The following is a 17,970-nucleotide window of genomic DNA, read 5'->3' on the forward strand; positions in this document are numbered from 1 at the left end:
CGATAACGGTGGACTTGGTTTGTTGTGGGTTTTAGGTGGGTTGGGTTTGAGTTTCGGTGAAGCGGGAGGCTGCTGGAGTGCCTGGGGGGGGAGTGCCCATGAATCAGTAGCTAATTGAGGTTTGTTAGGACATAAGTGATTTCTCTGAGCGGATTGGGGCGGGGGAGACCTCTGATGGAATTCATTTCTGCAGCGAAGTTTGTGGAGGTGGTGGGATGGGAGTTCGTTGGCAATGCCAGTTTTTGTTGTAGTAGTCGCGAGATTGTTTATTCTCGGTTGACGGGTATTTGGTGAAGAGTAGGAGTTCATAACTGAGAATCAGAGCATGAATAACTTCGTGTACGAACAGATATGCGATAAGATACCAAAAGCTTATGCGATCTATTGACATACAGGATAGTATTCGAGTAAACGTCTTCTTGGAAGTGCGAGCCAAAAGTATTGTTGTTCGAAAGTTTTGGTGTTGCGAAGGACAGAAGACGTTGCATATCAAAAGAAAGGAGAGAAAGAGAAAGAGCGATGAGGGCGAAGCCTTATTATACCAGGGAAACCCCAGCGATAACAAATCTATAATGGCTCATACCTTTTGCGATCTACAGAACCCAAAAGCACCTCATAGAATCTTTCTGACTAATCCAACTCTTCGTAACCCAGCGTATTAACTAATCGATACATGAAAATAATTGGTGATTATGATAACAGATGATAGATGGTGATATATGGTGACAGATATTGAATACTGATGGTAGCACTGACCATTTGGCTTACCAAATCACTATTTGAGCGGATTGTGTTTTGCACCCTTCAAATTACATTTTGCGAGAACTGTGGCGGCCATGAGGCGGTGCTTCAAAACGGAGCCTTAGAATGTAGAGGCCTTACAGGTGGTTAGTAACCACTACAACTCGTACTATCATTCCACAAGCAATTGGAATTCTATGATACCTCTCAGAATGCAACATGCCCATCTGTCCTCATACACCAAACGTTTGAAGTGGCTTCATTACAATATTCTGTATTCGTTTCTAGATCTTCACGCAAAGTCCTCCTTCTGTACTTGAATCAATAATTTACTTTACTTTGCTCCTACGTTTCAGTTCCGCCTCGTCTTTTTACTTGTTCAAGCTCTTATTCTAACCTTATATGGAATTTTCACTACCTGTCCCAACCCGATCGTATTTGGAGTATAACGTGACCCGGCCTTGCCCCGTTAAAGTGGGGCTAGTAGGAACCTCGTTTGCTCAAAATCCCACTTATTCTTCTGCTTGTGATTCATTTCAGAATTCAGTGCTAGATATAATCTCTTAACAGAGTAAAAACCTATCGACATGGGATGCTAGAAAATTAGGTCATCAATATCTTGTCTATTATGCTTCGACAAGATTTGAACCTACAATCTCGTACAAACTCACAAATTTCCTAATACACAGAGATGAGACTACTGCAATTGAACTCACTCATAAATTGAAGAAACAAATCAAAAAAGGGTGGTTACCCAGTACCGTTGCTAGGCAGGATCGAGTGTTAAATCAAGATCGAGTGATAACATATGACCACCATACTATTAGGCGGGACTAACTATAAGCGGCTAGTTTCCACATCAAGACTGCCAGTATGAAACATATAATTTGAGCACTTTGACTATACGCGCTGGCCGGGTCTGAGACGAGAATGAAGTGGTTCAGGTCCAGATAATCAAACAAGTGACGCATACGTCACTTCCGCCAAAGTGACTCCTCCGCATTATAGTCTGCATCTCCAATAAAGAATGAGGGGTGTTGTCTTTGGCTAGTTAGATATACTCCTCCCGATGTCTACGAACAGTGTGTTGACCACCATTTCTAATTCCACTACATTCTGCGCTCTTGTACCAAAGACCAACGTAACTCTCATCGATATGCGATGTGTCCGACAAGGAGATAGTGTAGTGGCGTTGGAGGATTGCAAGCGGCATTGGCTACCTGCCACACTCTGGCTGCGGGACTACATTCCAGTCACCCCACCGTGTAATGACGCCAAAGACAGACACCATGAGAAAGACTGGCCCGCCTGTGTCCAACGGCGGCGATGGTGCCGACAACGTCACAGGTCTGGTGATGGGAGTCCATTTTATAGAGACTCGAACCAAGACGGCAGCACGCTTGACGAAGTGTGCAGGCTAGCTATAGATGTTGGGTGCGGATCGTGTAACTTTATCAACCGCATTGTGTACAATGATGCGATTACTGCCGTTTTTCATGGACCTCCTAGATGGCGGCGGGCGAGCGGGTCCTTCGAGTATGTGGTTAACTCGTCGTGCACGGGGTTACGAAGATGGCCGGAATTATCTTCAGCCATCTGATTGATCTAAGTTCTAGAGGTTACTCGTCGCGCTCTTCAAAGACGCCCTTACGAGTGAGAGGAGCCGTGTAAACAATTGAGAGCAACAGCCAGAGATCTCGGAAATTTGAGTCCAACCCCGAAAAAGGCCTTGGGACCAGATCTAGACATATACACTTGGATAGACACACTTGCACCAGAAAGGACACGCCAATCCCACCCGGCCCGCAACTGGCGTCGCATCCACCAGATCATCGGCACTTGACCAGGTGGCCAACCCAGAAAGAAAAAAAATAACCCCAGACCATTTCACCCATGGGAGCCGAACACTCATCCACACATGGAAGCTACAAGGCCCCGGCCCCATCATGGTCTCCCGACCATACCCCCTTAATCCACCACCACATTCACATGTAGAGTACATAAGGTATGTATGTACAGTACGATGCCAGCCGTGAGGGTCAGGCGCAGCGTCGCAACGCCCCCCGAACCATCACGGGTACCAGCACAGCAACCACAATTGATCCTTTGGAGAGCTGAATTTTTGTATAGTTGTTAAATAGTAGATAAATAACAATAATTTGACATTGAATATCATGTGTACCAACCTGCCGTGAAAAGGTTGTGGAAATCTGGTTGCGCGCGCGGCGTTGCAACGCCGCGCCTGACCCTCACGACTGGCATCGTACTGTAGCTTTCATGTGGTGAGACAGGAACTTGTGTAACCGCAGATCAATACCCGATCCTTGTCCCAGTCTTGGCTAGGATTAACGGCGGCCGTTTGATCATTGGTTTTCCAGATCCATCAACGAACTCGACGCCTCTGAGTGACCATGACCAACACGCTACGTGAAAATATGAGAAAGAGTCTATATCGCCGCGAACGCCAAAATGTATATCTCTCAGTTTTCCTTGTGATGAACCCTTACCTAGTCTCGCGATGGGGACGAGCTTGGCACATGTTGGTTGAGACGGAATGGAGAGATGTGGAGTATTGTATCCCTACGTCTGGCAATGCTGCCTACCCTATAACATAGGAATTAGATTTGTATGGGAGATCTATTATTTGATAAGAGAGATAACGGGATCTGTTAGTAAATCCACATATCAAATTTGCTTTTTTGGGGGTGGGCAGCATTTTTTGCCAGACGAAGGGATAAATCAGGCCGTTAGAATATTATTATTATACCTTCCCTCTTGGGATGACAACAACAACAACGACAACCCAACAACAGCGGCGTTTAAACAAAGTTGAGCTCAGTCCAGTACTGAAGAGCGTCGCTTACATGTCTCAGTCAGATCAGCAGCTAGAATCCAACCAAGTCCAGAGATAAGCGGGATAGAGACTAAATGTTGTTGACGTTGGTGGTGATAAATCTTATAGGGTTTCTCTCTAGTACTTGTAGAAATAGGTGCTGGCTGGCCGGCCAATAGGACACCTCCAATGTTTCTACACCACAATAATCTTAAATACCACCCCCTGCTGTAAATTATACCAGGATGTGTATAGATATACTCTACTATATAGATCGTGTCTCATCTTGTATAACCGCGCCACCCACCGCCACCGCTCAATCTGATTCCTGGGCAAAGAGAGTATTATTGATCATATAATATAATACCAAGTGGGATGCCTGAAAAACCCCGCCCCAGTTATAAGTTTGGTACTGCCGCCTAATCCTATCTCCACTCTCCCCTCTCTCTCTCTGTCTCTCTCTCTCTCTCTCTCTCTCTCTCTCTGCTTCACGACCAACACAACCACACAGCACTCCCGCCATATCTACACAGACAGTCCCCACATTGCCTCCATCTGGTTTCTTTCAAATATATATATATATATCTTCACCCGCGCACCGGCCATCGAGGCGGAACAGTAATACCCATCTCTGACGGTCCGCCCCTCCCATCACCCGCCAACAGAAAAGTACTAACCTCCACAGCGGCTCTAAGGATACCCCCCATGACTACCCTCACCATCGGCGCTGTTGCCCTATCTGCCCTCACCGCCGGCATCTTCCTCCGTAGCCCCACTCAGGAGAACCCAACAGTCACAAAGATCAGGCGCCACTACGAGTACCAAGCGCGCCAGGCGGCCGAAGACCGTGACCGAGAGCGGTGCGCAGCGAAGCTGGAGGAATCGCGGAGAAACCTGCAGGCGATGGAGGCGGAGCGGAAGCGGCAGGAGGCGGAAATAGAACGTGCTAGGGCGAGGGCAACACTCCTGGAGCGTAGGAGAGTGAAGGAGGAGCAGGACGCGGCTGCGGAGCGTGCTAGAGCGGTCGAGGCAGAAAGGTCGCGGCAGGAGTCGGAGGCGGTACGTGCAAGGATAAGGGCGGCGCGGGAGACGGCCGCGGAACACAACAGGATAAAGGCGGAGCGAAAGGCAGTCGAGGAGCGTACGAGGGTAACAGCGGAGCGTGAGAAAGCTATAGCGGAGAGAAGGGCCATGGAGGAGAGAAGGGCCATGGAGGAGGAAACCCGGCTGAAAGAGGAGGAAGCACGGCGGAAAGAGGTGGATGCGAGGATTGCGCTCCATAAACTAGAAAGGGAGACGCGGGAGCTCACTAGGAGACTGCAGCAGCTCGAGAAGATGGAGAAGGAGCAGAAGGAGGCAAAAGACCAACGAGACAAGAAGAAGCAGCAGGAAGCGGGCAGCGCGGTGTTTGGCCCGCTGCTGTGGCCCACTCGGGCCGAGTTCCAGGACGCCATGCAGAGGACTCAGTACGACCGCAATAACTTCCACTTTGCCATCGTCGGTAGGGCTGGCTCTGGAAAGTCGTCGCTCATCAATGCCTTCCGAAACCTGCGCAACAAGGACCCCGGCGCCGCAAAGGCGGGCACGACTGAGACGACCCTCGAGATTGGCCGCTACCCGGATCCTGGGACCGCACCGCCGCGCCAGTGGATGGTTTGGTACGATGTCCCGGGTGCCGGCACCCAGCGCATCCCCCACCACGACTACTTTGTCCGTCAGGGGCTGTTTGTGTTTGACCTAGTGGTCCTCGCAATCGGGGATAGGTTCGAGGAGATTGACGTGCGCATCATCGAGGACTGCGCGAGGTTCCAGATCCCGACCTTCATCGTGCGGTCCAAGGCGGATATGCACATCCTCAACTCGATGAAGGAGTACGGCGGCTATGTGCGGGTCGAGGACAACCCCGCTCTGTATGCAAAGTGTCGGGATGACTTCATCTTGGAGACTCAGAGGACGGTGAGTGAGGGGCTGGCAAGACAGAAACTCCCGGATCAGGAGGTCTACATCGTATCGAGGGATGTGCTGCAGCGCACGTACAACGGCGCCCTCCAGCGTCTCAAGATGCCGGACTGGGTCCAGCGGGACGTGGAGGTTATCCACGAGAGGCACTTCTCCAAGAAACTGATCGCTGCGGCTGCTGGGCGGCGGTGTGAGGCCGGCAGCAGCAGCGGGGGAGGAGAGAAAGGGAAAGGGTACGGCGGCCAGGCAAGAGCGGAGTCCGGGTCCCGGGGCCCATCGCAGACATCAGTCGCCACTACGCTTAACAGGGTGAGGGATACAGGTACGGGAGGAGGAGGAGGAGGAGGAGTAGGAGGTGGAGGAGGATTCGCCGGCGGTAACGTTAACGGTAACGGTAACGCCGTAGCCCGCACCGAGCCCGCCGGGCCCTCAAACCCCCCCACCTCTCCCCGCGCGAACCGGCAGCGCAGCCAGGCACCGCCACGGACATCGACACCCGCACCGGCGCAAAACAGAACAGCCCCCGCGGCGAACGAGCGCAACCCAGTACAACAACAAGCACACGCTGCCAAAGAAACCCCCCAACAGGTGCGCAAGATGATATACCCACGCGAGCCCACCGATTCAAAGGAGCTCTACGACGAGATGGTTCGCAATGATCCTGAAATGGCGAATATGCTCGTTTACAAGCCCCGCATGTTCAGCCCGACCGCTGGGATGCTCACATTCTATCCTCTTGCGCCTATCCCGTACCAGGTAACTGCCTTTGGAGGGACCCTGCGTATTGGGAACTACGAGGTGCGGCATGGAGGAGGGAAAAGAGTGGGAGGGAAGGAAAAAGGAGGACCAGCAGCGGCAGGACAAAATCGGGGCAGTGATCCGCCGGCACTTCTAGATGATGTCTCAGAGAGCGGTGGGAGCGTCGACAGTAGCGCGTTAGAGATAAATGCCAAACGCGGTCAGATGAGGAAGGGAAAGGGTAAGGGAGGCTACTAGAATCAAAAATTCCGAAAGCTCCAGCGGCGGTACAAGCACCAATCGGCGCCACACCCCCCCCCCCCTCTCTAAAGCTACTGTTTTACGCATTTTGATGCGCTTTTTCGTCCTTTCGCTCTTACTTTTTGTTAGTGTTTTGTTTTTTATCTTGGTCTCATGATTACTTGTTCTCCTTTATTTCCGATTATTGTTGCTCAAACAAATGTGTAAGCTCAGTACATTGCTAACAGCCTACCCTACGGGGTGCGAGCTCGTCCGTTTCCCCTGTGTATTGCTTGAGTTCGCGACGCCCCCAATAATTAATGCAGTAAGGATTGGGATTTGGACATGCCCTACCAGCTTTGTCGACCCCGCGGCCCTGTGTGGAGCGGACTGGGATCATCCTTGGTAAGCTCGAGTGGTGAGCGGTGCGCTTGAGCAGTTGCTGGTGGAGGTATTCGGTTTTTATATTAGCAGCTTTGGGTTTTAGTTTTTTACGTAAATTTCATTTTTCGTTGGAATTCTTCAGGGCCTAGCAGGTCCTAGGATATGCATGATAGGGAAAAGGAGGGCGACATGACCGGGGAAGGTTATATGTGCGTACGGTGTAGTGAGATTTCCGGTTAGTGCATAGCACCTACGAATAGGAGAAAACATACTTGGAAAGCGAAACAATTTGCAGTTGGGCGGGGAAGCCGCAAAGATTATTCTCTAATCATTGGTTGCTTCCCGGGGGAGAAGGTTGTTCTGTGGTTAAAACTGCTTGTTCGAAACGTTGCAACTAAAATCAATGAAATTAAGTCTCTCGCTCAACTTCCAGTCACAAATAATCCAAAGTCCGAAATAGTTCAAGTCCGAAGTCCCAAAGTCCCAATCGCATGTGCTCACGAGTTGTCCCTGTTATGGGAACATAAAACACTATTCTAAGTTGAGGAATAGTAAGGAGAACGAGTGACAGATGGTGATTCGGGTGCAGTCGGGTAACAGAAAAATAAGCATAGAAAGGTACAAGTAGTTTCCAGCCTTCGGCCGGTACTATATGTATAAGAATCAGTCCAATATACAGGCAATATGCTTTGCGACTTATTTCTCTTTTGCCTGTCAGTTGGGGCTCTCAGGCCGCTGTTTGGTCCTCGATATAATGGGGGTGCTATGATGGGACACGACCATGACTTCAATCAGGTGAAACAAAAAAAAAGAAATGAACGGGTTATGAAGGGACTTGTTCTGTTGGAAATAAAGAGTTTGTTTGATAATTTTTCTAAGTCTAAAAACTTAATAACTTCAAGGGGTCTTCTCGCTAGTAAAGATCTGCTGATGATGAGAGGCCAACCTGGGGCAAAACTGAGTTATTTATAGAGGTCTGGCATCCTCAGTCTTGTTCAGGTTCTTTTTTCTGAGGGCATTCTCTCTATCATTATTCAGGGGCGCAGCGACTATTTCCTTTGATGGGAGAGAAGAGTTGCTACCACCCCTCGGACGAACTTCTGTCCGAGTCAAATCACGCAATTTCTCCCAAAAACTGGTCAGGATCCTAAGAACTAACAGAAAGGGCCGACCAGACAGCAATTGCTCATTGAAATTGTTTAGAATAGATTTGGGTATTTGTAAAGTGAAGTTTTGCTTGAGCAGCTTGGGTCGCACTTTACTCTCCAAAGATGCACCAGGCTGAAATAGTAGGATTCTAACGGTTTGACTCTCCGATGGTTATTTTAGGGGTCCAAAACGTGTTTTTTGGAATTAGACCTCCTATCATGTCCGGAGCACCACCTGGATGATTTCTGTAATGCTAAAGCATATTCTTCAGATATCTGTTGTGGAGTTATTGCACCTGAAAGATTGACTCCCAATGTAAAATAATTTGGGTTTGGAGTTATCTGTAACGGTGGTCTATGGACGTAGGGACTATGGTGCCAAGGAATACAACCGAGATGAGAACGTGGCAATAGGTACTCAAGACTATGGACTATGGAGTGGCTCTATCTAGTATGACGACTAGTTGAACCCTATGGCGAGGCGTAGAACAAAGTAGTATTCATGGAGTAGATACAGGAGGTTCCGTGCAGAGAAGAGGAAAGGAAGGAAAACATGAAAAGGCACGAGACAACACCCCCTTATATATCCAACTCCTAGTCCGTTGATGACTAATATCTTGCGTAACGGAAACCGAAAGAACATAGCAGAAAACCCATTACAAATCATAGTCCAACTACGCGATTCCTTCTCTTCACAACCAAATCTATTACCTTAGCCGAAATATAATATTGCCGTTACAGACTACGCCCCCCTCTAAGGCCTACCTCCTGGTAGGCTTAGGTTTCCGTGGATAGCGTTCATGGAACCGTCGAACAATATCAGGAGAATGCTCAAGGTCCGATAGCGGTTGCCAAGAGGCATCATTGTATCCAGTATATCGTACCAGGTACTCAAAGCCACCCCGTCGTTTCCTAGAGTCCACAATATCCTCGACTTCCCATTCTTCCTCCCCTTCGATCTCAACTGGAGGTGGTGGTGACTGTTGTTGTCCAAGTAATGGGTTACCCGCCTCAGGTGATAACAATGAAACGTGGAATACTGGATGGATCTTCATGGAGCGGGGAAGTTCTAGTTCATAAGCATAGGGGTTGACGATTCGTTTGATGCTGTAAGAACCAATCCGTTTCCAATCAAACTTTTTGGAGGGTCGCTTTGTTAGGATATGGTGGGTTGACAAGAAAACTTTATCTCCTATATGATAACGAGGTGCAGGAGAACGATTTAGGTTAGCCGACTCCTCTTGTATCCTTTGCACCCGAAACATTTCACTCTTCAGACACTCCACCATGTCCTTCATCTCCTTTGCAATACTGTTGGCTTGATCTTCCGCTGTCGTTTTACCATGTTCCAAGGGACCAAAAGTCATCCTGGGATTTCTTCCCGAGTTGGCATAGAAAGGAGAGACTTTTGTTGTTTCCGAGATATGGTTATTTGTTGCAAACTCAGCCATTGCGAACAGCCGGGCCCAATCGTCTTGCTGGTAGGAGACATAGCTTCGGAGGTATTGTTCCATTATGGCATTGATCCTTTCAGTTTGTCCATCAGTTTGGGGGTGAAATGCAGTGGAGAATCGTGGAGATATTTCCAGGCGTTTGCAAAGTGACTTCCAAAATTCCGCGACAAATTGCGTTCCTCTATCGGACACAACCGTATCAGGTAGTCCATGTAATTTCCAAACGTTATCGATATATAGCCTTGCTACTTCCTTCGAATCCACCTCTTTAGTTGTTGGTATTAGGTGTCGCATTTTGGTTAGTCTATCAACAACAACTAGAATCGCATTGTAACCATCACTCTCCGGAAGGTCGGTAACAAAATCCATTGAGACATCCGTCCATGGTCCATCGGGTATTGGCATGGGACGAAGTACCCCATAAGGCGCATTACGTGGTGCATTGCTACGGACACACATATTGCAATTCCTAACATATCGATCGACATCTTTTCGCATTTGTGGCCAATAATATTCCCGACTTAAGAGTTCCAAGGTCTTTGCTCTACCCGGATGGCCTGCCGATGGTTTGTCATGATGTTCTTTCAGGAGTCTCAGCCGGAGGTCATTGTCCCTTGGTACGTAGAGTGCGCCTCGATAAAGTAGCCGACCGTTGTTGTCTTCAGTACATTCGGCAAGTGAAATTTTATTTGAATGACGAACGTCACTTCGAAGCATAACGAGGATCTCGTTTGGGAAACTATCAACTTGGTAAGCTTTTGAAAATAACTCCTCCACAGTGGACATTCCTTCAGCGGATTCATTTGATAAAGAACCCGCGAACAAATTTAGCTTTGTATCCAAATTTTTTCGCTTCAGAACCACTTGGCTCTGGTGCGTCAGCCGTTCATCCCCCTCTTTAGGTAGATCACCTGATCTTGTAGTCAATGCATCTGGTTTCGCTCCTTGTTTTCCTGGTCGGAATTGTATAACGAAATCGAAACGTGAAAGGAATTCAGACCAACGAGCTTGTCGGCGGTTTAGCAATTTTGTCGTCATAAAATACTCTAGATTTCGATGGTCGCTGAAAACTTCAATAGGGAATTGTGCTCCTTCCAAATGATGTCGCCACTCTTCAAAACATCGCACAATTGCTTGAAGTTCCTTGTCATAAATTTCATAGTTGCATTCCGCAGGGGAATGTTTCTTGGAAAAGAAAGCGACCGGATGTAAAACCCCTTCATCATCATGTTGCGATAGAATCCCTGCTGAAACATAGTCGGATGCATCGGTTTCCACTACAATCTTTCGATTAGGATCGAAATGGACTAGTATAGGTGCCGTTGTGAACATCTTTTTCAAGGTTTGAAATGCTTCCTCCCTTTCACCTGTCCATTCGAATTTAACATTTTTCTTTGTTAGGGCTGTAAGCGGGGCGACAATCTTTGAATATCCCAAAATAAATCGTCGATAAAAATTTGCAAATCCTAGAAATACTTGAACATCATGAAGATTTGTCGGTGTAGACTATTCTAGAACATCAATAACTTTCTTTGGATCCATTTTGTTGCCATTTGGGGTAAGGATCAGGCCGAGATACTTCGTTTCTTGAACCATAAATTCACATTTTTCAGGTTTGAGATGAACATGATTCTCATCAAGTACTTTTAGAACCTTTCGAATGTGATCTTTGTGCTCTGTGAGGGATTCGGAGTAGATGAGAATGTCATCTAAATAGGCCGTCACGAATTGATCCAAATAGGGGCGTAGGATATCATTAATCCAATGTTGGAACGTAGCAGGAGCATTCGCTAATCCAAAGGGCATCACCGTATATTCAAAATGTCCGTACCGAGTCCGGAATGCCGTTTTCCATTCATCTCTTTCCGCTATTCTGATTTGATTGTACCCCCAACGTAAATCTAACTTGGTGTAGTACTTTGCTCTTGACAATTTGGCCAAAGTTTCCTTCAATAACGGTAATGGATAACGATTCTTAATCGTAATTGCATTAAGGCCCCGATAGTCGACACATAAACGAAGAGTTCCATCGGCTTTCTTGACGAATAGGATAGGTGCCCCCGCTGGTGATTCACTATGACGGATAATTCCCTTAGGTAGGTTCTCTTGGAGGTAGTCCCAAAGTGCCTTCAACTCTGTTTGGGATAGGGCATATATTGGTCCCCATGGTGGTTGTTTTCCTTCTTCTAATACTATCTTCATATCATGGAACGGTCGATGTGGCGGAAGCGCTGAAGCATCATATTCTTCAAACATGTGGACATAGCGGTGGAACTCCTTCGGTATTAGTTGTTTAATGTCGATGGTAGGTTTCTCGATTGCTGAGACGGTAACGGTATGAGTTTTTGGTAGGGGAGTCGATATACCATGAACTGTAATTGCGGTTCCACTGAGCGAGCAATATTGACGGCAGCTTCCAGAGTCGAAAATAAGCAAATTTTGCTTTGGTCGAATTGTAACATCATGACGTCGCATCCAAGGTATCCCCATCACAATCGGATAATGTCCCAACTTGGTCACAAAACATGACGCAGTCTCTCGATGGCCATGAATGTCTAGCGAGATATCCACAATATGGGTAATCTTTCCTGACTTGATAGGTCTGCCGTCTATAACGTCTACCTGTCGGGGTATTTTGAGTGGGGTCATGGTGAGATTGTTGTGGCGTGCAACAGATTCATCGATGAAAGCATATCCTGATGCTCCGGTATCAATAAGGGCGTAGGTGGGTACGAAAGTATTTTTATTCTGGGAAATTGAACAAGTTACTACAAATTGGTTCCCATCCATTTCCTCCTCATATACCGAAAACCCAGAAATATGCATCCTAGAAAAATCCTTAAATGGTCCCTGGGCTAAGCCACTTAGTGCAGGGACAAATCTTTTGCCGACTCGTTATCGCTTCCGTCAATTTCCTCCACCCTCAACGCCGCTCCCCTCATCACCGGTCTCCTTGGTTGATTTCCAGTTGTCCTTGTTTGGGGACAATCCCTAACCATATGTCTGACTCCTCCGCAATAGAAACATCGGCCCTCAGCTAAGCGGGCATTTCTTTCGGCGGGGGTGGGGCGACGACGTCCCCCGGACAGATCCATCGGTACATCACCTCTCGGGCGGAATGAGGGATGGTTCTCAGGGGCAGGTGCATTGATAGCTGGGGCGGCAGCGCGAGGAATCGGGGCAGAATTCCCTGGTGGGGGGCGAGGGGTCGGAGCAGCAGTAGCATTCCAAGGCTTTTTATTTCCTCGCTTAGCTTCTGCCGCTCGTCGTCGATTATCTAACCGTTGCAAAAGTGTCGCGCAGGCATCTACTGTCGCAGGAGTTTCATGGTGTATCATCGATTCATCGAGTTCCGCATTAATACCCTCCATCAAAGACTCAATCCGAGAGACTTCATCCATCCCTGACTCGGCAGCATACCGTTGGAATTCGGCGAAGTAATCAGCAAAGGTCCTGTTTCGTTGACGGATGTTCCTAAGGTTCCTCCTAGCTGTACGCATTCGATCAGGATCCCCAAAAGCAGTATCTAAGATTTCATAAAACCGTAACATGGAAGGCAAAGCGATGCCTTCTTCTCCGACGTATTGTAAGAACTGATTGGTGGCGACACCCTTCAATCGGCTGAATGCATAGGATAATTTGGACTGTACTGTGGGGAAGCGGTCGGCATTTCCCAATAGCTTGATTTTCATCTGTTGCTTGAATAGGTGTAGTCTTTCTCGATCGCGATCTCCCCTAAATACTTCAGGGTCTGGGAGTTTTTCCGACCGTTGGGTGACCACTGGAACAGGTGGAACTGGAGGTACCGGTGGGGCATTATCTTCTCCAATTGGTTCTTCATCAGGGGCAACCACCTCAACAGCGACTCGTTGGGCCCTGGCAGCGGCTAGATCTCGTTCGAACATCTCCCTTGCATTTCCAGCCTCCCTCTCCACCTCCTGTAAGTCCGTTGCATACTGAGCAAGGCCATGTTGTGCTCGTTGAAGAAGTGCATAGGCTTCTATTCTGACATTGCCATCCACCTCTGGATGTTCTTGAAAGAAGGTCTGAAGGGCATCGCTTAGCTGTTGATAATCAATAGGGAGATGTGCCGCCATGGTAGACTATGGTGTTGTATTGGTTGGCAATAGAGGACGGAACTTGGTGTAGCGGGGGCCTATGGACGTAGGGACTATTATGGCAAGGAATACAACCGAGGCGAAGACGTAGCAATAGGTATTCGATACTGTGGACTATGGAGTGGCTCTGACTAGTATGACTAACTAGTTAAGCCCTATGACGAGGTGTAGAACAAAGTAGTATTCGTGGAATAAGTACAAGAAGTTCCGTGAAGAGAAAAGAAAAGGGAAGGAAAACATGAAAAGGCACGAGACAACACCCCTTTATATATCCAGGCTCTAGTCCATTGATCACTCATACCTCGCGTAACGGAAACCCAAAGAACATAACAGAAACCCCATTACAAATCCTAATACAACTGCGGAATACCTTCCCTCCACAATCCAATCGATCATCCTAGCTAACAGATAATATTGCCGTTACACTTCTTCGTCGGCGTGGGTGGAGGGGCAGCCGATGGGGGAGAAGATTCGGCCCCGGCGATGGTGCCGTTATTGGCTGCAGCTTGTCTCTGTAGGACGAATCTGTGTAGGGAGGAGGAGACAAAAGCTGTGTGAGGGCTGCCGCAGTTAGAGCATTTGGATTGGGAGACATCGCAGCAATCCATTGTTGATGAGTTGTATCTTTGGCAGCTGGGGACGGGGCGTCGGTGTTTTGCTTTTGTATGGGAGAGAGTGCAGTAGGGGCAGGTCGGGAGTTCTTGTTTGCATCCTTTGATAACATGTCCAAGTTTGTAGCAGTGGGAGCATTGGGTTCCTGCTGAGGCTGACCACATGATGGCACAGTAGCGTAGCTGGGGCAAGAAGCGTATGGTTGTACCGATGTCGGCAGCTTCAGAGCGGGTAACAGTGATAACGATGGTGGAGGAGGTTTTGGCGTTGCGGATTGCGTCATTAGCGACGAGGAATCTGCACGATGAAGGGGTGATTCCTGTGGCTAGGCGGACGGCTTCAGGGAAAGCATCCTGTAGCGTGGATTTGTCACGAATGCGGTATAGGGGGACACCATGTACTGCGATGTCGGTGGTGTCTGGCACGGGGCGGAAGGAGGTGTAGGGGTTGTCGGGGGTGGGGATCTTTTGGTTGAGTATGGCAGTGAAGCTATCGTAGAAGGGAGCGAAGATGGTATTCGAGAGTGTCGGGGCGGCAAGGACAGTTACTGTTCCTTTGGCGTTGACGGTAACTGAGAGGGCGGTGGCAGGGGCGACGAGAGCCTGCCTTGCTAAGAACTATCCCAAAAGGATGGGGAGTTCAGCTGTGAGGCGGTCAGAGTCAGGGACGAGGGTGGGTGTGGCCTTAGTGCCGAAGAAGCGGTGTTTGTATGTCGGGGAAGGCATGTTCTTTGGTGGGGATCGTGTAGCCTTTCCGTTCCTTTTTCCGCGCTGTCTTTGCGGTCTGGTTGGGTGTGCAGGTGGTGTTACCGCTGATCTGGCGGCATTGGCGTAGGAGGAGGGTCTGGGGTTGAGGAGGGTAGGGTGGGGGGTGGTAGTTGCTCTTGGGGTTGGGGGGGAGCGGGGGAGGCAGCGGGAGCTGGGGCATTACGGAGCTGGGAGTTAATGCTATCGAGGCGGTTGAGGATGCGGGGGTCGGGCGAGCGCTGGTGGCGGCGGACCTCCTCTTGGAGGTCTTCGTGGTCCTGTTGGAGGGAGGCGGTGTCGCCTATCATAGTAGCGTTTTGTTTGGCGATGCCGCACAGGAGGGTGATGACGAGTCTGGTTTCGTCCGAGATGTTTGGGTGGCCAGGATGGCAATGGTGAGGGTGGAGAGGGCGGTGTTGTTGGCTACGCCTACAAGATCTTGGTCGAGAATACCAATACCAAGGGCGTCCAGGGCCTTGGTCATGTTGGGGGTGGGGCTTGGCATTTTCAAGCCTGAGTTTTACAGAGTTTTGGTGGGGAATGTTGGTTGCTACGCAAGGTTTTGGAGGTTATTTTCAAAAAATAAATAAATAGCGGAAGAGAAGGATGTACTGCTTTGGTTTAGTTGTGTATCATTATATCTTTTACTAAGTCCGCCAAGCATTAGGTGTGGCTAGTATTGCGGCAGTGCCTCTCTGGCCTGTCACGGACTAGGCTACCTATGCTTGGTGAGTTCATAAAACATGATGTACGATACAGTCGTTCACAGGGTGAGGACGAACACTGGGTGTAGACGAACAAGGATTTTCGGACAAATAGAAAGATCACTTGGGCAGCTTGGCTGTTTCTTGCCATATTGAGAACCCTGGTTCGTCTTTACCTTGTGTTCGTTCTCACCCATGAACGACTATACTTGTAGTTAGTAAACAATAAGACATCTTGAGCATCATATATGAACCGTGCCAAAACGCACAGTAGTGCGTAACATTGGCCCGACTCACCCGGAATCTTCTTAACCAATCATATTTCACCCTTTCATATTTCAAGATTTAGAAATTCGAACGTAGCCCCTCTCCCTACCCCCCATTCAGATTCTGAATCTGGAGCGTTGTCATCCAAATTTTATTACTCTAGATTTCATCCAAACCGCTTTGACCTGAGCGTGGTGTGAGATGTGGCGCATGACAACGGAGGTAGGCGCCACATCGAATGTGCTCAACGCATCACAAAACTGGAGGTACCCTCTGCCATCCTCCATCATCAACAGGCGGCTGATCGCTCCGTTACAAGATGCCGGATCCACTCTTACCTTTCGAAGATGAACGACTTCCGATAATCTCCCACCATGATTGTTGGCATCAGCATATCCAAGGTACGGATATGAATCAGAAGTGGAAAAATGTCAAGGTGTTGGATAGAGGAACATATGGCATGCTACGACTTGTAGAAGGAGATGATGGTAGTATTCGGCCAGTTAAAGAAATCTCTGTCACAACGCCAAACATAATCGGATGTCGAGAGTTGCATGCTTTAATCAACTTAAAACAGGTATCCTCCCTGTGACAGGATCTGAGCTCGGGAGACATCGGCGATTTATAGCCCTACCAGCTTGACGTAGATATAGACTGATATTTCTCCGGTTTGCCAGTATCCAGACCACTTTGTTCAATTTCACGGATGGTAGGATGATCATGACTCAATCTATTTCACAATGGAATACATTGAACAGGGAGATTTAATGGCCCTTGTCGAACGACAAAGGCTATCGGAAGAAGAAGGAAAAAGTATTGGGCAACAGCTTGTTGAAGGGTTGGACATTATGCCCAGCAACTATCTCTGTCATCGTGATCTCAAGCCGGTGGTGATACCTTTCAAGCCAAAGATCTATCGAAGAGTGCTAACCCAGTCATAGAATATCATTGTAGTCTCTTCATCTGCGGGGCTTCTACGTGTCAAGCTGGCTGACTTCGGCTCCGCAAAGTCCGCAGTTGGCACACGATTGCGGACAGAACTTGGTACAGAGGGGTATATTGCAACAGAGGTCCTCAACTATGGCGATTCAGATACCTCGACTTACACATTTAAAGCTGACCTCTGGTCGCTCGGTTGCGTACTTCTTTATGTGCTCACAAACAAGCTGCTGTTGAGAAGATACAGGCCGTATTTCCGGTATACTACTGGGGTTGTACCGTTTCCGCGTCAGGAGCTAGATGAAAATGATATTTGTGAACTGGGTATCCAGTTCATAACCGAACTTATGACTCCCGAGCCTGAGAAAAGGCTTAGCGCCAGTCAGGCATTGGTACATACCTGGTTTGTTGGAGGTGGGTCAAGAAGTGGAGGACTTGATGAGGAACTCCAGCGCAACATACAATGTGAATGTGAGTCTCTGTGGATCGCGTTGTTTATTGTGTTCTTGTTACCTAAGCTCACCATCGACTTCACAACTTGTAGTACCGGCGCTTTCCCGAAGCGAACCAGAAACGCCGGTATCTTTGCGCCCCCCAGATAGCCGGGTTCTTTTAACTACCAAATGCGGCAGAACTGGGTATGATAGGAATCCTGGCGGAAATGGATCCTCCCATAGTCTTCTTATCACAAGCGCAACGACAGCACCGGAGGGAACAGGAACAATTCCAGCGTCAAAAGAGGCCAAAGATAACACAGGGGAGAAAAGGGGACAAGAGGCCCCCGGCGGAGAAAAGCCAAGGTTGATAATTCTGCAATTTATCCTTTATCGTGTACGCCCCTCAAACCACTGAAAGACTAGCCCCTTACAGGAAAAAAAGGAGGCGGGAGACTCTACTAGTTCCGGGCATAAAAGATTTTTTTACTTTCCCACCAAAGCGAATTGGGTAAATGAATCAACTGATTCATTTCTGCAGGGCGTGTAGTGGAAATGCATGAGGGATTCATTTTCACAGCTAGAAATATATTTTTTCGATTCATTTACTTCTTTGTCTCTTTTTTAAGTTTTTTTCCGGTGCCTTTTTGATG

At 48.4% G+C, this 17,970-nt stretch overlaps 2 protein-coding genes across 2 annotated transcripts; both read left to right on the forward strand.

Annotated features, from left to right (window-relative positions):
- Positions 1 to 4,279: 4,279 nt before the first annotated feature.
- Positions 4,280 to 6,529, forward strand: LAJ45_10921 (uncharacterized protein; the record flags this gene model as incomplete). The annotated part of the gene is made up of 1 exon (XM_046120436.1): positions 4,280 to 6,529. The coding sequence occupies one exon, from the start codon at positions 4,280 to 4,282 to the stop codon at positions 6,527 to 6,529; it is 2,250 nt and encodes a 749-aa protein (XP_045966315.1).
- Positions 6,530 to 16,684: 10,155 nt separating this feature from the next.
- On the forward strand, positions 16,685 to 17,485 carry LAJ45_10922 (uncharacterized protein; the record flags this gene model as incomplete). Its single annotated transcript, XM_046120437.1, has 2 exons — positions 16,685 to 16,834; positions 16,886 to 17,485. 2 exons carry the CDS (start codon positions 16,685 to 16,687, stop codon positions 17,483 to 17,485), a joined length of 750 nt encoding a protein of 249 aa, XP_045966316.1.
- Positions 17,486 to 17,970: the final 485 nt, after the last annotated feature.

The sequence above is a fragment of the Morchella importuna genome (genome assembly GCF_003444635.1).
Source record: "Morchella importuna strain M04M26 chromosome Unknown Morimp01GS053, whole genome shotgun sequence".
In the NCBI taxonomy this organism is placed as follows: Eukaryota; Fungi; Ascomycota; class Pezizomycetes; order Pezizales; family Morchellaceae; genus Morchella; species Morchella importuna.